Source organism: Alligator mississippiensis, chromosome 11 (genome assembly GCF_030867095.1).
Source record: "Alligator mississippiensis isolate rAllMis1 chromosome 11, rAllMis1, whole genome shotgun sequence".
In the NCBI taxonomy this organism is placed as follows: Eukaryota; Metazoa; Chordata; order Crocodylia; family Alligatoridae; genus Alligator; species Alligator mississippiensis.
In genome coordinates, this window is record NC_081834.1 from 25,614,528 (window position 1) to 25,640,991 (window position 26,464).

Here is a 26,464-nt window from a genome sequence, read left to right on the forward strand (position 1 = left end):
CAAAAGCTGTTATGACTTGAAACCTCTTTTCTCAGGTGACTATTTTAAACCTCCATGATAGAGATTGGTGTGATCATGATCCCTAAACCTCAGGGACAGAACAACCATGTTATAAATTCCATTAATGAAAGCAACTTCCATAAAGGGGAAGTGTGTTCTGATGCACAGACCACAGGGTTGAGAGTCTAGAGATCAGCAATTCTATTCCCACCTCTCCCACTGATTTAATAATTAGGATTTCAAAGTCCAAAGTATTAATAATGAATAAGGATAGAAATAAAAGGAATTGACACAGAGAGACTAGCTTTACTAACATTTCAGAATTTTTTGAAAGGGGAAGGATTTATTGCTGCTTGTACCCCATGGGCTACCATCCCTGAATTTCCTAGACAGGAGGAGGTCTCTCTTGGTGCTGGTCTTAATATAGGCAGATCCAGGCAAGAGAGGAAAATAGAGAAATTACTTCCTAGAGCAGATGCTACCTGAATAGTTCATTTTAAATAAAGACGAACAGAACACTATTCAGTCTTATAGCTGATTGCTTTCATATTTGCTGTTATAATGTATAATACAATTTTGTGGGTATGCTCACAGAGTTACCATATATGGGGTGCTCTACACATGCTTTTATGTACACCTAAACTTAATGTGTGTTTGCCTAATGCAAATTAAGGCAATTTAGGTGCACGTCTATATGTGCACACACTAAGGCACATTAACACGGTGTGCAGACCAACTTGGGACTAAAGTTAGTCCCAACTCAGTCAACATACACAGCATTAATGCATCTTAGTGCATCTACATGTGTGTTAAGGTGCTTTAGCTATTAATGCCTACATTTGATATCTGCTTTTGCAGGTATTAAATTTACATGCAAATAGCCTAAAATTGCCATTTTCAAGGTATATTAAGGGCACGCACATGTAGAACTGCACCCGTAATGTGCCTTAAAAATGGCTAATGTGCCTCATATTGGCACATGTAGACGTGCCCTTGGGCATTCAAACTTCCACCATGAGAACATTTCAGGCAGAAAATGTGGTTCAGAAAGCATGCTTGGTGTTCTGCTAAGCAAGGAACATATTTCCCCTGCCTTACTTCTAGAATTGTATTAAATAATCTTTGCTTTCTATGAATCTGTTTTAGGCTGAAAACAAGATTTTGCAGAGAAACTCCATAACAAGATTTTTCCTAACAGCAAAAGAATCCTCTGATCTGTCAAAATGGCCTCTTTTGAAGGAAAAAAAATTGGAGGTCCTGCAGAAAAAAATAATTCCTTTTCCACAATAGTGTATTTCACCAATGCAGAAAATGAAGTTAATGTAGTATTTAATTATAGCACTTATGGAAGTAAAGAAAGTATTATTCCAGGCATAAGGATTCTCAGAAAGTATAATACCTTATTCTTAGGAGTAGAGTTGCTTATCTCCAAACACAGGAATTTTTGCAAACTCAAGGTATTAACTTTCCTATACACCTTTATCACAAGCAGTCAAGTATCAATTCCTGGACAGCAACAAAAGTCGAGGAGAAATATATCACTGAACTTCCAGATTTTAGTTAAACAAATGAAGTTAAAAAAAAGAAGGAAAAAATTAAGAAATAACTGGCCAAATACAGCAAATGTTTTCTTCTGTCCACTCTGAAGTCTCTTTCATGTGCTAATGGTGGCATTTTTTTAAACTCTTCCCCTTTGACTTACTCAGACCTTTAAAGACCTCACACATCTAATGGTTCCTCACATTCACCAAGAACAATCGAGAGAGGTCTGGGGGTTGACATGCCGTATGATTAATGGACAATGTTGATTTAATTTCCTATAACAGGAGTTTTCTCTAAGCCTTCTCCAAGGAGCTGTTGCTTTGCAATTCAGGCCTTAAGTATTTTAATAATGAAGTCCAGTAAATACAGAATTAAACAATTTTACCTCAAATTCAGAAGTCCTTCCCCTCTTTAAGAAAATACAAGTCCACGTATTTAAGATTTATTGGAAGAAAAAAATAAAATTTTGTACTAGGATTGGAAGTATTCTCTCAAAAAATAATGAAAAATCATCCATCCTTTACTACCAGGTCAACTGATTACTTTTAAAAGAAAAGGAGTGAAAGCAAGCAAAGACAATATATTAAAAAAGATGAATATTTATTCATCAAAAGACCAAGGTAGTCAATTTCAAATTAAATTGGTTTAAAAATATAGTCCAACACACATATTTCAATACTTTTGAACATCTATTAAAAACCCCCCTCAAGTTAAAGGGTAATTAAAAAACAATTAATTTGTATAAAAGAATCAAGAAATATATTAGTTTTGGCTTCAAATGATTGTCATTGTGCCTTTGCTTGATATTAGTGTAGCAACTGACCAGAATGCTATTTGCATACAGTGACATTGTTAGGCAATGAATGTAAACTTTTCCATGCTGACTTCTCCTACACATTTATTTTTTAAGCTGGAATTTCTAGACCCAATAATGCTGACTTAAAGTGTTTGCTTCATAACATTCCTCACTCTCACACCTACTGGAAATACTACATATAAATACTTGAAGGAAACAGTTTTCTCCTGCCACACTGCAAACAGCCCCCTTCCCACTCCCCTCAAAGCTTCACAACTTCTTTTAATCTAGTTCTTCAAACAGTTGCTAAACATTTAGCTACTCATGGTCCCTAAAGAAACAACTGTATCTGATATTTCAGCTGGGGTGGCAGCTGGGAGAGTGGGAAAAAGCACAAATCCACCATTGCAGGTAACTACTGCCCTTCATACCATGAGTGCACATATCTTTCACTTTCTCCATCCTCTTATTTCTCGTGCAATATAGTCTCTGGTATTGATATATCAAAGCCTGTATTTTCTCATTTTTATTTTATGGATTGTTACAAAGCATTGTCACTTGAAATAATGGAACTTCTTTCTTCCTAAAGGCTCCAACTATCTACTCAGGAGGCGATAGTTAATTGGACTGAATACTCTATTTAGCTATTTAAAGTGAAGCTGTATAAGTACAGTAATGTACAGTAAATCTTCATTCAATGTTGAGGTTCAATGGGTATCTGTTCTATACATTTTTAGTGTGAGAAAGCTTTCCCCAGCTTTTTTTTAAAAAAAAAAAAAAGCTTAGGCAGTTAAAAATGCATTACAACAAAAAACAGTGCATATATGAGGGCAGCAGAATGCTTTTTTTCCCCACAGAAAAATATTTCAAACTGAAGATTTGTATGCCATGTTTACAGGAGCTGCATACAAAGCACAAAGTCAGAGAATCTTTGGAACATAAAATCTGAGAAGGCAGTAACAGCTTTTAACCCCCCCCAAATAATGTGTTTTATTTAGGCAGATTAATCGTTTCAGACAGATTCAAGTCACTCCATGACTTCCCATTTTGCCCAAAGAAACCTAGGATGTACTCATTTCTTTGAGTGTTTGTCATGTTGTGTCACATGTAATACTCTAATCGATATTGTAACAGATATGTTACTCATGAAGCTTTCAGTATTTTAGAGCCTATTAATGTTGACTGCTGGCTAAACCAGTAAATTATTGAAAGGTCTGATGGCGTAATTTAAAATTGACAAATACATTAAACTTTAATTAAAGCTTTTCATTATAAATGAACCAGATAAAAATAAAAATTTACTTTCAATTACAAAATGCAGAGGAACATCTTTGGATATTAACTATTCCACAAATGTCAGGGTCTTTAACAGCAATATAATAAAAAACAAACAAGCAAAAAACCCAAACAGTTGATGATCATTCAAATGATATATTTGTGGATACCAACTAAAAATGCATGATGCAATATATTTGTTTTTTGAGATAAATTTGTGGTGGAACCTAGTATATGACAGAAATATAGTCACACAATTATGCAAAAGTTAAAATGCCTGGCTTTTACTGATGTGGCAAGTGAACTGTATACTAAAAATGCAACACTGGTAACTGGTAGTTTAACTGGCCTTTCTTGACAAATCTGCTCAAAACAAGCTGCTATTTATATAACATCCCTACTCAATGCTATACAGAAGCAGTCAAATAAGTTGTGTCAAATTCAGATCTGACATAAGTGATTACCATTCCATCGTGTTCCAATGAAGTGGCATCCAATTATGCTACATCTGAATTTGGCTCTGGGAGAATGAGCTCTGCAATCTGAATAAAATGATTTGTAATCTTTACAGAGCAAAGGAATTTTATTATGTCCCAAAAACGGGGGAAGAATGGGATCGATTTGCAATTGGCTGCTTCATATACATGCATTTACATATATTCAGCTTTGCATACAGATCAAAACTACAAGATGCTGCCTCAGTTTGCCAGTTCCTACCACAAAACAGATCACTGTTACAATTAAGGCCTCTAAAATGTCTTTGTACAGAAGTGGTTTAAAGGCTTCCCAAAGTGCATGTTGCTTTGTTGTTTTACAGGTGAAAGAAACTTTATTTTACTAAATCTCTCCCCTTTATGTTTCTAGCTTAGTTTTTAAAAAATAGTCTGGAGAAAGCCCCCAAAAGAAACAGATAAGCAATGTATAAACTTAGGAGACAGACATGTATAAAGTGATTACAGGTCTGCACTTCACTATCATTTTATATATATGTCGGAAGTCTCCAATCTCTTTTTATATTGATGCAATGTAGAAGTGTACTACTGTATCAGGACTTGCTGAAAAGGGGTTGGGCTTTTTTTTGTTTTGTTTTGTTTTTTTGGGGGGGGTTGGTGTGTTAAGCACAGATATATATTTAACCACCATGGTCCCTGGGAGAGCAAGAGGTTACAACCCGCTGAGGAAAAGGGTGCTTTTAAATGCTCCCAATCTACTTCTAGACCCTTTTGTTTTTATCAGTGTGCAGTAAGATCAACTCCCCCCCCACCCAACAAATCCCTTATGTTTTAGCTGATAAGTAATAGTAGCAAGCCTGTTATATACAATCAGGATAACTGACAGATAAAAGGTTTAGTTTAAGGCTGTAATCAGAGTGAGTAAACACTAGACTGACCAGCTGTAAACAGTAGTAATAAATGATAATATTTGTCCTGGTCACCTACTGAACTATTAACACACATTTCACTATGTAACAATGTAAATATAATGCCCTTCTAGCGCATACAGTATATATAGTGTACAAAGCTGCAGCCCCAAAAGCAACTCAACTAAACACTGGTTGCTGAGCTTTAATAAAAATGAGCGTAGGTTCTTGATTTATTTATTTAAGTAGAATTGTACTGTGGTCATCAACATTTTTGCTAGCTATGATAGTCAGATGCAACATGGAACTCTTAATGCAAAAGAAATGCAGTTATTAGACCGCATTTTACTTGGCACAACTACCAATATAGTATATACACCAACTTTTGCGGCCGGGAAGGGGGGAGGTGATTACTTCAGGGAAACAACAAAAAATTCTGGGGGTCGGAAGAATCCCCTATGGAAGATATCCCAAAGTTTCAAAAAAATTAAACTTGAAGACACTTTCTTCAGGACTGCTTTTTCAGCTGACCTGCCTTTATTTTTGCTAGCCCATGACTGTTTTGTAAAAATGTTCCTGTCAAGTATTTGCTTCCTCAAAATTGTATATGAAAGTTCAGCTTTAGGAGTTCCTATCACTGGCATTCATATGCAGGTGACCATCTTCATTCTTCAAACAAACAACTGCACAATCTTTTGGATATAAACACTTAGTAATGTACTGAACGTCCACCAAAAAGAAAAAAAAAAAAATCAGAGGAAAGGATGTCAAGCTGCAAATGTATCCCAAACTGTCAGAAATTCAATATGTTAACAGAGACAGTGTTACAAGACATTTCAATACAAAGTTGTAGCTAGTTGAACTTTAAAAAAATCCTAATCAATTTATTCTTCTCTACACATACTCATTTATTTATAGACTCCAGAAAGCATTTATTCCCTGGCGTCCCAAGTAATAAAGAAGACAGGAAATTCCAAAGGTCCTCCTGGAGAGGGGTACTGCGTCAGGGAAAGGTAAAACTATTTAGTCTCTGTTGCTCAAAGGGCTTTCACTAAGGTTATCAGACCAGTTTTTCCATCCCCTAAGGTCTGTGGGTGAAAATGATTATTACTATGATATCATCTTAAAAACAGCAGAAACAGGCAAGCACTTAAGACTGCACATCTTGGCCACATTCATTTACATCAGTAAACACCTATTAACCATAAACACCTATTAAGTAGGGCTGTGCGAGGCTTCAGACCGTGCTTCAGATCTGGAGAAGCTTCGGACGCTTCGGCATCCAAAGCAGCATGTCCAGATCGAAGCACTGGCTTCATTAGGCTTTTCAAACCGCTTCAGAGCCGCTTCGGACATCCAGCCATAGGATATAATGGGGAATCAATGAAATATCTACTACTTTGTTGTTTTTTTGTCTGATTTGGATTAAACTTGACAGGGTGGTAGCCTCTGCTGAGAGCATGAAGTCTGCCAAGGTTCAAGAAGATTGGTGCTGGGGTTCAGGGGGAACTGCACCCCAAATTCTTGAAAGCAAAACTCGTGTCACGTGTATGTGTTACACCACAGGGGGGTGAAAACTGCAGGGGTGGTAGCCCCTGGTGAGGCCACAAAGCATGCCAAGTTTCAGGAAGATAGGTACAGGGGTTTGGGGGGAACTGTGCCTCAAGCTACTGACAGGCAAAACATGTTACATTAGTGACCCTGTGTGTGTTAAGGCACAGTGGGGTGAAAGCTCCAGGCTTGCTAGGCCCTGCTGAAGTCACGAAACCTGCCAGCTCTCAAGGAGATAGGTGCAGGGGGGTTCTGGGGCCCTGCACCCCTAGCTGCTAAAAAGCAAAACTCATGACATGGGTGCTTGTGCACCTGTCTCTGTCTTGGGGCAGTTGATTGTCTGTATTGATTATTTCCTCTCCTTAGTCTGTGGTTTTGTAGGTGTTAATCTATGCTCGTTAACTCATTACTTAGTAGCTAGGTACTGTGTATTGAGCTGGTCCCTGAGTGAATCATGATTAATTAGTAACTGGTAACACAGTAGCTTAGCAGCCAGGCCTGCAGTAGTCCCCCACTCCCAACGCCCCAAGACAGATACAGTTGCACAAGCACCCACGTAACGAGTTTTGCCTGTCAGCAGCTAGAGGTGCAGGGCCCCAGAACCCAGAAGCCCTGCACCTATCTCCTTGACAGCTGGCAGGCTTCGTGGCTGCAGCAGGGGCTAGCAAGCCTGCAGCTTTCACCCTGCTGCGCCTTAACACACACTGTCACCCATGTCATGAGTTTTGCTTATCTGCAGCTTGAGGGTGCAGATTCCCCTGCACTGATCTTCTTGAAACTTGGCAGGCTTTGTGGCCTCACCAGGGGCTACCACCCCTGCAGTTTTCACCCCCCTGTGGTGTAAAACATACATGTGACATGAGTTTTGCTTTCAAAAATTTGGGGTGCAGTTCCCCCTGAACCCCTGCACCTATCTTCTTGAACCTTGGCAGGCTTCATGCTCTCAGCAGAGGCTACCATCCCTGCAAGTTTCATCCAAATCAGACAACAAACAACAAAATTATAGATATTTCATTGATTCCTCATTATAACCTATGGCCGGATCTCCAAGGCGGCTCCAAAGCTTCGGAGCCGCTTCGGCCGGATCGAAGCAGGAACCCAGTCCAGAGCTCCAGATCGGACTGCTGGTATCCAAAGCAGCCAGATCCGAAGCGGGATCAAATAGCCGTCTACTTGCACAGGCCTACTATTAACCATACCAACCACCTCACCTATTTGAAACTTTCTGGGTTTCTAATTAGAACTGCTCTCTAACAAGGTGTAAATGCTGGCTGGTTAAAGCTTCATTATATAAGAGTGCACACCATTTCAACCTTTATTTAAAGCAATGCAATGCCAATGTTTGTTAGGTTGCAAGCACAGATGTTTTGGTCTAACCACAGTTGTTGGTAAATCCACCAGCTCAAAGCAGGACTTTGGACAACATTTATCAGGACAGAACCCGTCAGAAACAATGACAGGCTACACAAGACATTAGTAATGGCTGACTGAAAACTGAACCCAATTTCTGAATTCTTTTTACTGTGCTGTGGAATAATGTTGATATAGTTTTTTCTCAAGGTCTGCAGTATGGTAGGGATCTGGTAGATACTGAACCACTTTTATTTATTTAATTAATTATATCACATAGAAACAGTAAAAGTAAATTTAAAAAGCAGATAAATAAAACACAACTAACGTTATGGAATGAATTTCCCCCACTCCTCCTCAAAGTGCAGCCTTTTGCTCCCTTTCCATTTAACAAGGCAGAAGCAAAAGATTATTCACACATTTTTTGCTTCTGATTGGACATGCTTAAGGCTCCTACCATAGAGGTCTTAGCTCTCTCCAGAAACCCATTTCTGCCTCCAATAAACCAGACAAGATAATGTGTCAGCAGAACCCACTTACCATTTCCTCTGGAGAGCAGGCGAATAGTGTCAGCCTGGTACACATAGAGGGTACGGCTGTGAGAAGCTTCGGTAGCCGATTTGAGTCAGAGGAGATTCAGCCCGATTTGGCGGCTGAATCTCCAAATCTGAATCGAATCAGGAGACCCATTAAAGGTCTGAATCGAATTCAAAGCCTCTGAATCGATTCGCAAAAGACTCAGCACCAATTCAGAGATTCAGCCATAGACTAAACAGGCAGCAGTCCTCAACTCCCTGTCCCTTCCCTCCCTGCTCTACCCACCACAACAGACTTACCAGCATGGTTGAGGACTGATGCCTATTTAGTCTATGGCTAAATCTCTGAATTGATGCCAAATCTTTAAATCTGATTCAGCCAAATTGAAATCGGGACAGTAACTCAAGTCACTGAATCGAACCACTATCCTTCCAAATCTGCCGAATCCGAATTGAATACTTGCCGTTTTCTACACGCCTAATAGAGGCCACAGAGCATACGAGGGGCCTAATGGCCTTCCTGAAGTTAATTTTTTTTTTAAATACTTCTAAAAAGGTCATTTGAACATATATGATACAGGAAAAAGGAGCTTTTGTCTTTATATCTGATTCTTTTGTTGTTATTTACTTTGAACTTTCCCACTTTGCCAATCTCTCTCTTGTACTACATAGTCAGAAGGTTGCCAAACAAACTTTCCTATCAAGAAAATTAACCTCAGCTCCTAAACACATTTATTCCACAACTGTTTGGAAATACAAATCAGAGAAGCAAATTCAAAGTGTCACAATTAGAATGTATTTTATAGAAGTCGAACTCTACAGAGCAAGAGAGAGCAAAAGAAGCATTAAAAATAGAGGCAAAAATGCTTGGTATGCACCCAAGGGTCTGTTCCTGTGGCAAATTCAAGTGATAATGTTAATGGAATTTTACACTGGGGCTAGGAAATGGTCTGCTGATGAAAAATAAAGACCTTTAACATAAACAAATGTCGGCATGAAACGGAGGATATTTATTTTGAGAGTGGCAAGCCTGACTCCGGTCACAACATTTAATTCCATTTACATGGTGACTATTGTGCCAAATAATCCCAATAAAAAATAAATAGGAGTAACTGGGCAGACTTACATTGGGGTGAGAGATGTGATCTGGCAAACATGTGGTAGGAAGCCACATGAGACAGAGAAAATTTAGAAGTGACACATTAAATATTAAATTCTTCTTAACATACTTGAACACTAATTTTGTGCTTCTACTTTGCTGACACTCCAATTTTACGTCCAGTCCTGTCACTTCACCTTGCATTTTGGTTTGTAGTTCATTTACAGTGAACTTTAACATATTATTCAACATCATTATCATACTCAAACCAACATTTTTCCTAATAAAAAAAGAGGCTTGCCTCATCTTAGCAGCACATAGTATCAACCATCAGACAAGACAATAAACTGCTGCCCATGCACTGATAGGCTTTGCACCACAGATACAGGACAAGATGCAGCTCCTTTCCAAGTCTGGGTATTCTTTACTTGCTTTGCAACTGTAAAAACTGTTTTAGCTGGCCCCGTTTAGTAATATACCTAAACCTCAGTCCAAAGTGAAAGATCTAGTCCTGGAGCCACACTTCATGCATAAGACTACAATGCTGGTAGATCAGTGTGTGCAAAGCAGTATGGTACATTTACAACAAAGTAATGAGGAACACTTTCAACCTGGCCAGTCTAGGGTTCAACCTATACCTATGTACAGACGTTCAGTTTCTACTGGGAGAATTGCCATTGGTTTCTGGAGAATTGCCATAGAAAACAAAAGTGTGCAGATGTTCAAACTTTTTCTTCCACAGCAAAAATGGCTGCTCTGGGAGAATATAACCCAGGAACAACCAGGGCTAAATTGCTCATGGGAAAATTTATCTTGGGAGACTGAAAGTCTGCATACTCTCCCCCAGCTTAACTCTTCCTGGGGACCCAGGGGTTCCCAGTGTGAGAAGCAGGTAGGGGTTTTGCTGTTCCACTCCCTTTGCTCAGTTCCCAGGCACTGGGAGTGGAGTGCAGGGAGCAATGTTGCCCCAAGGCTTTCTCCAAGCCCAGTTCTCAGCTCCACTGGCTTCCCCTTGCACTTCTGCTTATCAGTTGGATGGTGTGGGTGGCAAGTGGAAGCTGGTGGGACTGGGAGCTGGGTTTGGGGGGGGAAAAACTGTCTGCCCAGCTCCAAGCCCTTCTGGGTTTTAAATCACCACCCCGCAACACTCATCTGAGCCATGGGGGGGCACTAGGGTAAGCAGGGGTGGAGGCACTGAGAGCCAGGCTTTGGGAGACTCTCCCTGAGGTAGCAAGCCAAACACACTAAGTCCTGTCTGTTCCTCATACTAGAGACCCAGGTGTGTGAAGTGAGTGAGGATTTTGCCTGCTTGGCTCCTCTTGCCTAAAGTCCTGTGCAAGCAGCATCAGTGCAAGCTCCTTTACCAACTTTCACACTGGGGTACCAATGTAAGAAGAGGGAGGGGGACTTTGCCTCACTGTTCCAGTCCCCCAGAAATGGGAGGACTGGAGAAGCCCATGGTTTCCCCAGAGTGGGATCACCCCAGTTGCAGGAAGGCACAAAGAGCAGGGGAGAGGAGGTGGCTGCAGAATAAATATCTGTACTGCTCCCTCTCCTGGAACTGTTTCTAGTGGTGAAATTTTCCACCACTAAAATTAACATCTGTACATGGCTTATGAAAAGTAACAAGAAAAAAACTATGGAGTCAAAAAGCCAATCAGTAATCAGATTTTTCTAATGGGTTTTAGTGCAATAGTGACAGATAATTCATTATTCCTGAAAAGCTGCATTCCAGCTAGGCTCAGAAACATCAGCATTATAAAAGTAGCAAGTTTCACTTTCATCTTTTCCAGGCATACAGGCTACACCTAAAATGTCAATAGGTTTAAGCTGACCTTGGCTTTACTGACTTATGTTTGTACTAATTGTTTAAGCACGTGCTATATCAGTGGTTCTCAAAATTTTTACACTTGTTAAAAACCTTATTAGAAATCAAGGCACCCCTCATTAGACTCATGGCACCCTTTGGCAAATGCCAGTTCTTAGTTTTCAGTCATTTTTCTAAGTGCAAAAAAATAATAGAGCAATTCTTTTGTTGCAAAGAATGCAAAGACCATAACAGGCCAGAGTGTTTTAACACTATGGATTTCCATTTGAAATCTCTTGGTTTACTTGCAAATCAAATTTGCATACCTAACAGTGCTAACACCCCATGGCACCCTGAAAAGAATCTCAGGGCAACCCAGGGTGCCACAGCACTACATCAATAAAATAAATAGAGAAAGCAAGCAACATAATTTTTTTTTTTTAAACACAAGTTACAACTGATCTTCTTACTTAAATATCAAGGAAGCTTTAGATCCTAAAATACCCTCCGTACATACTGTATTTTCCTAAACCATGCATCAAATCTTGACAACACTTCTTGAGACGGCTTTCATCTATGTAAAAATATGCTCTACACTATCCTGGTACATAAGGAGCAACTCAGGACTGAAAAACAACCACTAAGATAAACAACTGTGGAAGCAGATGCTGGGATACTTGACTTTTGTTATTCTAAGCCAGCAGTCTATTACCAAGAATCTGTTTCACTTCCGTATTCTACACTTAAGGTAAAGGAAGTATAATTACCCATTTATGACACCAGTTAGAATTTATTAGAATGAAAAAAATTACAATTAAAATTATTACAGTGGGGATTAAGGATGTTGGGGGTTGAGATATTTGAAACAGAAAAACTATATTTCCAGAAACTTGAGAGAGATGTAGGATTATGATATATGTCTAGAGCAGGGGTTGTCAACCAGGGGTACGCATACCTCTGGGGGTACTTGGGAAGCCGCCAGGGGGTATGTGGCAACGATGCAGAGAAGTGGGGGCCACTTCTGGTTGTGCCACTGGCACTCTTGGTTTTGCTGCCTGCACCTTTCTGCTGCTGCACTTGGGAAACTGCCTGCCCCTTCCCCGCTTAAACTGGCCACCAGGGGTACACCAACCAAAACAGGTTGAAACCCCTGGTCTAGAGTATGTAGCATTTCTTATACAGGTCTCTATCATGATCTTCTTGAATGAAATAAAAGGTTTAAAAACAAATGTAAAAAGCAACTAATTCGTGAGAGATGGATGTCACTGTAGGCTAAAATAAGAGGGTTAATGGCAAAATCTAAAGAGTGCTGACATCAATGGTGGGCATAAGAATCTTTTCAGAGCAGACAATGTAATTTACATATTTATGTATCTTGTAAATTTGTGTGGTTCAAACGATGTACACCACACTGTGCATGGTTTCCATATTCTCAAATGGCTTGATGCACGTTAACAACTCTTCTCAGAAACTTTGAAATAACAGATTTCATATAGGAATGCTATTTTTGGCCTCTATAAATCAGCAGCAGTGATAGATACAAGATTTCAGTAGATGACGATCTACAGTTGTTAAAAATGTGTAAGAAAAAGGTAAGTTATCAGGAGATCAGTCTAATCTAGGAGGCCGAGGAAAAGAGTTTGGAAAGCCAACACCAGAATTTCTTCCATATTATTCATTACTGTAGAAACATAACCAACTTCTGTCTGGAATTACTTATTTTCTATGGTATTGTCAGGAGCCAGGGTGCCAGTGGCTCTCCAGCTGGTGCCTGCTTATAAGCAGCAGTCCTTCCAGTGCCTAGCAGGCTGCTCAACAAGACAAATACTTCCCTGTATACCCTTGGGCTTCTGACTTCTTGGTTCTTAGTTTCTTGGTTCCTACTTTTGATTCTTAGTTCCCCCCCATCTTGTCTGCCTGATCCTAGTGTCCTAGCTCCTGCTTGTTCCCGATTTCCTGTGCCCTGGGTCCAGCTCATTAACTGCCTAGCTTCATCCTTGTTCCTGCCTATGGGTTCCTGGCTCCAGCCTGCTGATTGCTTGTTCCAGACCTCAGTTGAGCCCACTGTGCTTCCAAAAACTGCCTTGCCACCTCCTTGACCTCTTGGGCACAGACAGAAGTGACAATTTCCACCCAATCTGGCCTCTGAAAGTGTCCTACAGCCATGACCTAACACAAGTGCACAGCTGCAGAGCATTTTAAAAGGGCCCAATCCTATGACAATCTGAATCCTCATTGCACATGGGTTCAAATGAAGGTGCTCCAAAATGGAGAGCCTTCATTAACTTGTATCTAAGTGAACCTGGAGCAGGGCTGGGCTGATGCAGTCCACAGGGAGCTTGTTTCTGGGGGGAGCTCAGCCAGCACTGGAGGGTGAGGTGGGTTGATTGGAGCCCCCTACTTGAGCTCCCCCAACTCCAGTGTAGGCTGGGAAAATCCCAAAATGGACCTCCCTCCCCTGCCTTCTCTGCCTCCAATCCTGAGACAGCACTGAAAACCTGGAAGAGGGGGAGACAGGGCAAGGAAAAGAGACTGCAGAGGTGGGCTCCACATTGGACCTTGATCCTCCACCCTCCTGACCCAACAGCTAAAGTCCGTTGGGTTGGAAGGACTGATATAACTCATGGCACTTTCTGTGAAGTGCCATGAGTTAGACTGGGGAGCCACACTTCTGTCTGTGCCCCTTGTGCTCCAGACTCCAGTCCAGACCCATGTCCCCATGACTTATCTTGCCTATCATCCATATCTCAGTCCCATACAGCTTTGGTTCCATGCTCCTGACCCCATGGCTAGTGATTCTGGTATAGTTCCCTGCCTCCTGTTCCTGACTCTATTCCTCTGGCTCATGGTTCTTCCCAGGCTCATGGTTCTACCACCTAAACTCATTTCCTACAGACCTCAGCCTCCTTGACCCACCTAGCCATGTATGTTCCTATCCCCTGGGCTGTGACCCTCTAGGGTTAAGTCCCAATCACCTACCCTGATAGGTACTTACACAATACCAGGAGAGTGCCTTCTGTTCCTCCCTCACCATAACCTTTCTCCTGGGAACACCTCAGTGTTCTATTAATGCCTGCAATTTATGATAAAGGTGCCACAGATCCTTTGAACTGCCCATTTATTGACAACCTCCTTAAAACCATGTCGTTAAGTGAGTAAGACAAATAGATGAAAGGACATAAAGATATCTGCGCTACCTTCTGATCCATTAAAATTAAGTTTACCATGATCAGATAATCTGGGAAATGGGTTACAGAGTGCTTTGGCTCAATTCTTCCAGGTCAAGCAAATTCCCCATGTATAAACTGGTCAAAATTTTATTTTGCTCAGAGACAGAAATGAAACAAATTAATCAAGAATGATTTGATTTCACACAAGCAATCCCACTGAAAGGGAGACATTTAATTCTACATTACTGAATGCATACCCTTCTTGCAGACTGAACTCTCTGTGGGTTTACAGATTGCAGGGGGTATTAACTCAAGCATCATCTAAACATCCAGCTGATATTTTGTAGGTGAAAGCATTTGTCATGTATTGTTTCACGTAAAATGTCAGTATTGACAAAAAGTTGAGGCAGGCAGCATGTGCATGCCTTAATGAAAGTAAGACATATGCTGTAACTACCAGGAGTCTGTATAGATTTCTCCTGGCAACAAGGAGATGCAAAGAACTTAGCTGTAAAAATCTAGGTCATGTAACATTTACCCAGTCAATTAACACACAATTTGACATTGGGCAATACTTTTTTCTCTTGCATGCTAAAACAAACAAACAAAAAAACAAAAAAACCAAACAAAAATATGAAAACAACCCTAAAGAAGAAAGGTCATGTTTGAAATCCGTGTTCAAATACAACTTCAGCCAAAACCTGCTAAAATTCAGCACACTAGCACATGGTCTAAAGCTACTTGAATACTCTGCAATTTATGCATCCATCCTACGATATCAAAACTGACACTGGTGAGAAAAGAAAAATCAACGTTTTAAATACTGGTACATTAGAGAAAACAATTTCAGAAGCTGTGTGTAATGATGACACGGAAAAATTGGGAATGTAAATTTTTGCATGTCCTCTTAAAAATCTTGATTGCAATCAGGCAAATTACAGATTTTGTGAGTACAGATTTACTTTATCTTGGCTTTCACTTCTCCCTAAATTCATACCAGTAAAGGAACAGTAAAGAAGATGACACTTTACTGGTAAAAGTATAAGTGGACAAAATATTTTTATACCATTCTGTAAAGGAAGTCTAATCAGAGGAAAACTGGTGAACTGGGAAAATTCTCTATTTCAGAGGCTCCATAATGAATAAGTTTACATGTTTACAGTGTTTTTGTAAACTGCAGAATAAGACAAAGGGAGGGAAGGGGGAAGAGAAAACATTTAGGTCTCAAGACATAGAAGCCACATCCTCCTAACCTGCTGCCCTTTTTTCTCACTGCTCTGTTAAACAGTCAGCTGCTGCCAGATGCTCTGGCTAAAAATGGCCACAGATGGTCAGTTGTCCAGTTAACAGAGCAGAATGCTTTCCTCAGTCTCTCCCTAAAATGGTATCTGGGCTAGATGTAGCAGATGAGAAAATCTGATCATGGTCAAGAGGCCATTTGACCTAGTTAAGACTGCAGGTCAATTCTGATCATTTAGTCAAGATTAATTCTCCACTCTGGCCCCAAGTTAAAGTAGGCCATATTGACACAAAAAACCCGTGTCAAGCTCTACTGTGATTTTGCTGACTCTACTACTGGTCACACCTTAAAAAAAAATCTGAAAGTCTGTTACATCTGCATATAGAAGCACTTTCAAGTGACTTGTAAATCTTTATGCCAAATTCTACATCAGAAGGCAGTAACACATTCTGACAGCAAGCCAGAATGACCCAGCTTGCGTCTGAGGTGGGCTACCACTAGGACCTAGATCAGGGATGGGCAAAATACAACCTGTGGGCAGGCACCCACCAATTAATTGTATTTTGCCCAGTCCATAGCTGCCCCTGCTGCACTCGCATGGGGCCCGTGCCCTGCTCACTTCCACTGGGGCAACATGCTTTGCTCCAACCCTCATGTAAGGGAGAGCCCCAGCCCCAACCCCAGCCAGCACACAGCTTCCAGGTGGGGCCAACTGCTGCAGTAGGAACTGTTCAGCTCCCCCTCGTGTACCTGCTGCAGCGCTCTGGGCAGCAGGTAGGGAAGTGCTGGTGTGCAAGGAGAAGCTGCAGCTGGATGGGAGCACAGAGCCTGGGGCCTGCACCCAATGGGGTGACAGGAGCACAGAGCCTGAGTCCATTGTACGGGGCTCCCAGTGGCTCACATGCAGCTCCTGGGACTCGTGCCACTGGGGGGAAGCCCTGTGATGGAGCTGGTGGCCTTTGCTGCTCCCTGATACCACATGCAGCTCCCAGGACTCTGCTGGAAGTGGTGTGGACCCCACACAATGGAGCCAGGCCAGTTCCGCTCCCTGCTTCCCGGCAGCCCCAGGAGCTACACGTGGCAGCAGGGAGTGGGGTCAGGCCTCCGGCTCCATTGCATGGGGCTCTCCCCCACAGCGCATGACTCTGGCCAGGTCCTGGGAGCTGCACGTGATCTAGAGAGCCCCACAAGATGGAGGCGGGCTGGCCAGGACCCACTCTATGCCATCATGTACAGCTCCCAGAAAATGGCTGGAGCTGCGTGCCACCAGGGGGCTCCACCTGCGCAGGCCATGAACACCCAGAGGGCCTGCGCCCACTGCTGCTGTTGCCACCACCAGCAGTGGGTGCTGTGTGCCATGGGGTGGCATGTGGGGAGCCTCACACCCCCCATTTTCCTCATATACCCACACACACAACCACACCCTCCCCTACACCCTCCACCAACCCCTCACACACAGACACACCCACCCCCACACCCCCCTTCAAATCCCACACCCACCCACTCTGCCACACATACCCCCCCAACCACACCCCACACACAATATGGAAAAGTAAGACTTTATTTTTGAGCTGTTATGCAATCACCTCTATATACACTATGTAAATGCATGTAAATCAGGATAGAAATATTTTTTTAAATACAGTTAAAATATGTTTTAGTAGATTTTTAGCATATGATTTGGGGTTTTTTTGCCAGTTCCAAGATGGCAACCCCTCCTCCTCCCAAAAGGAGAACTTCTGTGAGCTTAGGGGGCAGGACTTCTGGTCCCAAGATGGTGATCAAAGGGTAGGGCACTTGTCAAGGGGTGGGACTACCCTTGCAGCCCTTGACAGCTCACCAAAACTCATTAAGCAGCCCCACAGCTGAAATCATTGCCCACCCCTGACCTAGATGCTGATGTTACTTCGCCTTACTGCCTGGCTGTGGTGCACCATGGGCAACCCAATCCTCCCCCCCACCCACAAAAGAATGCCATCAATTCCATTTGCTACCCTTTTTCCCCCTGTTCCCTGACTCCACAGGTCAAATCCAATAGCTCCATGAGCTGGATCATAGGTTGCCAATAGCAAAGTTCTCTATTTTTTTAAGTATAGAAATATAGGTATTCTGTAAAATATTATTATTCACTGAATTACTTTGACACCAAATCCAGACTCATGAACTTTATTTGTTGGGGGAGGGGGGGTTGGAAGGTTTAACCCAATCTTGTTCCTTTATAGGTCTCATGTAGAGTTCTATGATATAATTTTCTAAAATTTACAAAGTTTATGGCTTGTCTCTAGATGCCCTTTGACTTAATTGTTTCTACCAGTGGCATGAAATATATTATTTGTCCTTGACAAAGTATTGGGGGTAGGGGGGAGAAATAAATCCATATACTCACCCAAACCACTGATGGTATATTCAAGGTCTTTGGCATCCAACAGAATTGGTCCATTCTCCTGTTGGCCTTCTTCCTTATAGTATAATTTGTACCCTTGAATAGTTGCCGTTTCCTCAGAGTCTTGCTGCCACCTTACTGTTATGGTTGTACAATTCAGTGGTTCCAAACGCAACTCAGGAGACTTTGGCGCTGTAGTTAGAAATTTTTTCCTTTTTACATTTTGAAACAAGTTACTTTTTGCAAATATATTTCTGCAACATTCTAGATTTCAAATGTCCCCAATACTGCCCAAGGTTTTTATTCTAGCCTCTCTCTATAATTAATTAATTAATACGTTATAATGTAGCCACATCCCAGGGCTAGCTCAAGGAAAGATTCGCTTTGTAATTTAATGTTTTCATTATGGAGAATTAATGAGTTAAACATTTTAGGTTTTTTTGATTAGTCAGTCCCCCAAGTTATGCACTTGGCTTAGTGCATTTTAAAGTTGTAATGTTCATAGATTCATAGATTCATAGATGTTAGGGTCGGAAGGGACCTCAATAGATCATCAAGTCCGACCCCCTCCATAAGCAGGAAAGAGTGCTGGGTCTAGATGACCCCAGCTAGATACTCGTCTAACCTCCTCTTGAAGACCCCCAGGGTAGGGGAGAGCACCACCTCCCTTGGGAGCCCGTTCCAGACCTTGGCCACTCGAACTGTGAAGAAGTTCTTCCTTATGTCCAGTCTAAATCTGCTCTCTACTAGCTTGTGGCCATTGTTTCTGGTAACCCCCGGGGGTGCCTTGGTGAATAAATCCTCACCAATTCCCTTCTGTGCCCCCATGATGAACTTATAGGCAGCCACAAGGTCGCCTCTCAACCTTCTCTTGCGGAGGCTGAAAAGGTCCAGTTTCTCTAGTCTCTCCTCGTAGGGCTTGGTCTGCAGGCCCTTGACCATACGAGTTGCCCTTCTCTGTACCCTCTCCAGGTTATCCGCATCCTTCTTGAAGTGTGGCGCCCAGAATTGCACGCAGTACTCCAACTGCGGTCTGACCAACGCCCTATAGAGGGGAAGTATCACCTCCCTGGACCTATTTGTCATGCATCTGCTGATGCACGATAAAGTGCCATTGGCTTTTCTGATGGCTTCGTCACACTGCCGGCTCATGTTCATCTTGGAGTCCACTAGGACTCCAAGATCCCTTTCCACCTCTGTGCCACCCAGCAGGTCATTCCCTAGGCTGTAGGTGTGCTGGACATTTTTCCTCCCTAGGTGCAGCACTTTGCATTTCTCCTTGTTGAACTGCATCCTGTTGTTTTCTGCCCACTTGTGCAACCTATCCAGGTCTGCCTGCAGCTGTTCCCTGCCCTCCGGCGTGTCCACTTCTCCCCATAGCTTTGTGTCATCTGCAAACTTGGACAGAGTACATTTCACTCCCTCGTCCAAGTCGCTGATGAAGACATTAAAGAGTATCGGTCCAAGGACCGAGCCCTGCGGGACCCCACTGCCCACACCCTTCCAGGTCGAGACCGACCCATCTACCACGACTCTTTGGGTGTGACCCTCTAGCCAATTCGCCACCCACCGGACTGTGCAGTCATCCACATCACTGCCTCTTAACTTGTTCACCAGATGGGGTGAGATACCGTATCGAAGGCCTTCCTGAAGTCTAAGTATACGACATCCACCCCTCCTCCTGTGTCCAGGCGTTTCGTAACCTGGTCATAGAAAGAGACTAGATTGGTCAGGCATGATCTGCCCGCCACAAACCCGTGCTGGTTTCCCCTCAGCATAATTTGCCCTGCCGGGCTCTCACAAATGTGAGCCTTGATAATTTTTTCAAAGACTTTACCAAGGATGGAGGTGAGACTGACTGGCCTATAGTTGCCCGGGTCCTCCTTCCTCCCCTTTTTGAAAATGGGGACCACGTTAGCCCTTTTCCAGTCCTCCGGGACTTGGCCCATGCGCCACGAGCATTCGAATATTCCCGCCAGTGGCTCTGCAATGATGTCGGCCAGTGCCTTCAGCACCCTCGGATGGAGCTCATCCAGGCCTGCCGACTTAAAGGCATCCAGTTCTTCCAAGTGACTCTGCACCACCTCAGGATCTACGCATGGAAGTCTGGCGCCTTGCTGCTGCCTCTCTACAACCCCAGTGAGAGACTTGTTGTGCCCCTCACTTAGGAACACTGAGGCAAAGAACTCGTTGAGGAGTTCAGCCTTGTCCCCTCTATCTGTCACCAATTGCTTCTGCCCATTGAGCAGCGGTCCTATTCCTCCCTGGGCCTTCCTTTTACTCCCAATATATCTAAAAAACAATTTCTTGTTGTCCTTTACTTAGGTTGCCATCCTCAGCTCCATGGTAGCTTTGGCCCGCCTAACTGCCTCCCTACAAGCACGAGCAGAGGAGGTATATTCATCTTTAGTGATCTCACCCTGTTTACACTTTTTATGTGCTTCCCTTTTGGCCCTTAGGCTGCCCTGGACTTCTCTGGTCAGCCATGGAAGCCTCCTGGCCCCTTTCCCTCTTTTGCCTCGCTCGGGGATCGTCTTGCTTTGTGCCTGAAGGATCGTTTCCTTTAGGCACAGCCACCCTTCTTGGGCTCCTATCCCATCAAAACTCCTACTCTGCAGTGCTTCCTTGACTAATCGCCTGAGTGCATTGAGATCAGCTTTCCTAAAGTCTAGCACTTTCACCCTACTAGTTACCTTACCCACTCGCCGTCTTATGTTGAATTCTATTATAAGGTGATCACTGTCTCCCAGATAGCTACCGATCTGGAGGTCCCCTATCATGTCATCTCCCGTTGCCAATACCAGATCCAGTATGGCATTCCCCCTAGTGGGACCATGCACCTCCTGTGTCAGGTGGAGGTCCTGTACACAAGTTAGAAACCTACGTGAGAGATGGGACCTTGCTGTCTGCGTCTCCCAGCAGATGTCCGGGTAGTTTAGGTCCCCCATGACTACCGCCTCTTTAGCTTTTATGATCCCCGAGAGTTGCCTCAGGAGCCCCGCATCTATTTCTTCCCCTTGGTGTGGGGGTCTGTAGCAGACCCCTACCACCAAATCCCTTTCTCCTTGCCCCCCATGTAGCCTAACCCACAATCCTTCTACTTCCTCAACCTCGGATTCTGTCTTGATGAGGGTTGATGTGTATTGCTCACTGACATAAAGTGCAACCCCCTCCCCCCCTTTCTTCCCCGACCTGTCCTTTCTATACAATCTATAGCCCTCAATATGTACCACCCAGTCATGGGATGAATCCCACCAGGTCTCTGTTAGCCCCACTAAGTCATAGGTGTTTAGTGCAAGCAGGAGAGCTAGAGTAATTCACAATAACTTCCTACTTCCCTTGTGCTCCAAGCATTTAACATAGGATTGTATCTCCTATTGCAGAATATGAGCTCTGTGCACTTCATTAAGTACATTTAAGAAAAAATCCTCTACAAACATTTTGGTGAATGTACATTAATGCTGTGTACGACCATTAAGTATGAAGCTACTGAGTAATGAGTTTGGCTACAATAAAGTAAAATCCCTCTGAATCATACTGCTAAAGATAAAGTGACTTTACATGTGGAAAACACATATGCATAAGTATGACTGCATTGATGGGTGTCCATTAAGTAACCACATGCATAACTGGTATGGGTAAAGCCCAAATTGCAGAAAATGTTTTTGGTACTAAACTGCAATGCCATTTCTTGAATTCTAAGTGTACAAGATACAACAAAAGCCTTCAAGATCACTGTTAAACAAGGCCAAATGGTAAAATGTTTGAGCTGCTTCTGCTTAGAAACAGAAGTTAAAATCCCTAACATGTCAAATAAATAATGATAAAATACAGAACTATACAACTAAAAAGCAGCAGAGAGTAACAGAGTAGCATTCTCATTTTTATATCTATAAAAAACCCAATACAATACAGGGTAATTCAAATAATCATGTCTCATTCAAACTGTGCCACTGAAACAAGCTCGATAGCATTTTTTCATATTATATTCCATTTGCTTTTACACATTGTTTGTCTCTTACTGGGCACATCTACACGAGATGCTTTACTGAGCAGTAAGCATGTGCATCTAGACATGCACATACTATGCAATAAACCTTGCTAATTGCGAGTAAATTTGCTACCTGCAAATTCAAGTAGCAAATTAACTTTTGAATAGTAATGGTGCAGTTGTGCTTGTGTAGACCCCTAACCAGGAGCAAGTCTGCTCCTGGTCAGCTGTCCAACAGAGGGTGGGAGATTGCTCCCTGTCCCCAGGAGCTGCCTGCGAGATCATAATCAGGGAGCAAGGGGCTGGGAGGTCCTTATCTTCCGGTGCCAGCTCCACAACTCCAGAGCTGGTGCCAGCGCAGCTGAGCTGGCACTGGGAGATAAGGATCTTCCAGCACTGGCCCCATGTGGGAGCTCCCTGCCAGTGGAGGCTGGGGAGCCTGTTCTCCGCTCAGCTCCATGAGTGCAGAGCTGGGTGGGAAACAAGCTCCCCTGTAGCTCTTTCTAAGTCCCCTGCCCTTGATCAGGGAGTCAGAGCCAGGAGGTCCCTGCTGCTGGGGCTGGGGGACACTTTCCCTGCCCCAGCAGCATGGGCAGAGCATAATGTCCCAGCCCTGGCTAGGAGCCAGCAGTCTCCTGGCCTCCTGCCAATCCCTGGGTTAGCACCCAGAGAGAGCCTAGAGCTCCCCCGGTGCCAGCACAGGCCCACTGCAGGGCCCCAGGAAGTAGCAGTTTGCTGCCATTAGCAGCCAATCTGCTCCTGCTTCCCTGCATCCATAGATGCCTGCCTGGGAGTGTTTACTCACGTGTAGTTTACTTACAAGTAAACTGATCCTGGATCAAATGCATGTATAAATGCACCCACTGTATGCCATCCTTACCCTTTGTTGGGAAGCCTATAAATCTGAATACATACACACATATCTTTAAATAATTAAAACAACCACATGGTGCAACTTCACTCCTTGTGATTACAAACACAAAATGAGAATTTATAGCAACATGTGCTCAGCACCACAACAAATACAATGGAAAAACCTTGTTGAGATAGTTTCCTCCCACAGGGTGCAGATTAAAATACATTTGGGACTAGGTACACAATGCTCCTTTCTTCAAAGGACCTTAGCAAAGGAGAATTACCTTTCACACTTGTGGCTTTTGGAGTCCGGTGGGAGGTCCACAGAGATGCTTCTCCCCAGCCTATCCTTGTCGCTGCAGTAATACGAACCAAGTAGACACTATCAGGCTTCAGGCCTTCCAGAAGATGCTCATTTGCAGTCCCTGGAAGCTCTACAACTTGGATAGCGCTCTCTGTGCTGAGGCGGTAAGACAAACGGTACAGGACCACTTGGCCTCGTCTGTATTTGGCTGGTATTGGCAGCCAGGAAATCAGAATATCTGTAGGACTTCGACTTGTCAAACTAATTTCAGGAGCTCTCAAAGGAACTAAAAATAAAAAATAAGAGTAGGTATCTTTTTTAAAGCATACAGGGAAAAAGCAGATGAAAACTCTTAACCTAGTATCTACTATTGTGAGTTTTCAGTAAAATTTTCCTAGGTAAAGCTAGAAAGCCAGTCAAAAAGATCTGGAGGATAGAGACACAAGAAGAGATCATTCTAAAACTGATCACAGTTCCTTATGTAACAGGGACCCTAGCAAGTCTGCTCTTGGAAGTGGCTTAGCACTTTCCACCTCTTACCACAACAGCTGGTGACAGTCAGCATCAGTATTAATGAAATTAATACACATATTAGCTGTATCACTGCATAGGAAATAGGGGGAAGACAGTTTTTTCTGAATATCTAAGATATCGTAATAAAAGTTTCCTCAATTGTTTAAGGTTCTCTTAGATAGGAATGGTAATTTCCCCTTCAAAAGATGAACAAAGATTGTTTAGGTTATGTACATTATCATTTCAAAAGTGTATGAATAATACAACTAACTATGTGTGTGAACAATGAATCTTACTGCTAGCAGGGTAAAAGAGGGCATTAGAATCCCAAAACCCCACAAATTATTAACACTTACTTAACGCTACACACTATCGTTAAAGAATAGAGACCAGCCTTTTGACTCATTCAGTAACAACACGTTCTTTCAGCATAAAATAAATACACCTTGCATAACATGGAATTTTTTTTTATTCTTACTTTTCAATTGCTGGATCAGTTTTGCATTTGTATGTACCCAGAAGTGCCAATGATGTCAGTGGGAATTCAAGATACTCCGAGAGCATTAGCACAGGGTTGGACATGTGGTTTCAGTGCAAATAAAAATGCTTATTTTACTCTGCCACATTTATTTAACTTACCATCTTCAAGGGTGTGTTGAGTCACATGATCTGACATCTGACTGGCTCCCATGGGCATGTAAGCCACAATATAAAAGGTGTAGTTGCTAGCTGGTTCCAAGTCATCAATAATGTAATGAGTTGTGTCATTTCCAATAACCACTTGATATTCTTCATTATTTAAACCTGGAATAAGAAGAGATAACAGGAACAAAAATTGCTGTCAGTTCTTAGCACAAGAAGATCCAAGGGTGGTGACTAAATCTATCTTTCTGGTCCTACAAGTTTAAGGAGTTTTCTTCTTTTTTAAAATGATCCCGATAAAGGAAGCCTTTTGTACATGGAAGTAACTGTGTCTTATAGATTATGGTGGCTCAGGATTTTTGTTGAATAAAAGATGCTGAATACAATTAATCAATTCTAAAACCCCTTTCTAGAATTAGTCACAACAATTTGTGCCCAGTGTACAGTAACACAACAGACAAGCTCTAATAGCTTTATCATTCGTAGCAAGTCTTTAAATCTATTTGTTTCGAACCAGTGTGCTTTTTCAAAACTTATTTACAGAGCTTTCATATTAGACTGCGAGGAATGTGAAGGCTTCATTCTTTTTTTTTAAAAAAACAACAAAACAAACAGAAAGAAGTCGTTCTGCAAAGGATCTCATTTTAGCCTTGAGAATTCTATTAAATTTGATTGACATGGTTTTTTTCTTTAATTCAGAAAAGCCAACAGCAATGGTCCAGAATGAGCTTCAAAAATGTTTTGTACCCTAATGAGCTGTAAAAAAAAATTCTCAGCAATTCATATTAAAATATGCATAGCAATGTATACAGCAGGCTTTGTCTTTGTTGGTCTTTAGTCCTATAGAGGAAAGCTGTGAAGTGGAATAAGTTTGGTGAAAGCTTAATGAACAATTCACACCAAATGCATGTCAACTTAATCAAACCTCTGTAAGAGCCAGCCCCTCCTCTATAGAACTGAATTTATAAACAAAAAACGGAAGGCAAATTCCACCATTAAGTTTTCCCACATTTCTGAATTAACTTGATAGCATTTTAATTAGACAAGATTAGCAGCATCTCACAACAGACTAGTTAATGGCTTGTTAATTAGGAATTGCATGGCACGATTTCTGACCTGCTAAACAAGATCCTTGAGCTCAAATTAAAAGGACTTGTTCTCTCATTGAACGGATTGCTAGGCCTCATGTGGAGGCCCTAATGAAACAGCCATAATAGAGAACAAGGCTTGTCTTCCACCACAATCAGCATTCCCTTTGTACTTTTTCTAAATCACTAACAAGGAATTAACACACTCCAACATGCACTCATCAGTGTCTTATTCTTCTTGCTACCCTGACCCCCTATTTAAATGTAAAATATTCTTCTTTAAAAAAATAAAATAAAAAAAGACACCTGTCAGGTTCTTCAGCCAGCTTTATTAAACACTAACATTATTATTATTATTATTATTATTATTAAGAAGGGATCTCAACCTGTTTTTGTCACATATTTCACAAATGCTAAACTTATTATGGAATTGAACAATGAACTGAAGCATCTTTTTTTTAACCACCTTCTGTCTGTGAACACAGACAGAAATTTCAGGAACTGAATATGATTAGTGTATTTTGAAAGTTTTCATTTCACTTCAAACTAAAGTTAATGGAATTATGTGCAACAGTCTAACATAGTATAGGTATAGCCAAAAGCACTATTGTGTTAAATTATTTAGGATAGCACGAAATTTACTTATTCATAAACCCTAACAATTAATTGATACTTCACCTGATACTATATTTAGGAAGAATTACAAACATACTATTTAAAGCAAATAGATTAAAAATGTGCAAACATGAGACAATGATCCAAACATGAGGCATTCTCTATGTGACTTTAATGCCAATGCATACAATATGTCTAAACATACCATAATAAAACAGGAAACAGTAATTACAAGTTTCACTTTGCTATTATTTCATTATAGTAGCACCTAGAGCCCCAAAGAGCACGTCCAGACGAACACGCACATGACTCTTGCAACATCTCAAAGTCCTTTGAAATGCTGCAAG

General features: G+C 42.0%; 1 protein-coding gene across 1 annotated transcript in view; it reads right to left on the bottom strand.

Moving 5' to 3' along the window:
* Nucleotides 1-26,464, bottom strand: part of PRTG (protogenin) — a 127,538-nt gene that overhangs the window by 34,500 nt on the left and 66,574 nt on the right. Inside the window, exons 8-10 of the mRNA XM_014605943.3 lie at nucleotides 24,412-24,576; nucleotides 23,240-23,545; nucleotides 18,113-18,301 (exon numbers count right to left, since the gene is read on the bottom strand). Coding sequence (XP_014461429.2) covers nucleotides 18,113-18,301; nucleotides 23,240-23,545; nucleotides 24,412-24,576 — 660 coding nt within the window. The remainder of the gene's footprint in view (nucleotides 1-18,112; nucleotides 18,302-23,239; nucleotides 23,546-24,411; nucleotides 24,577-26,464) is intronic.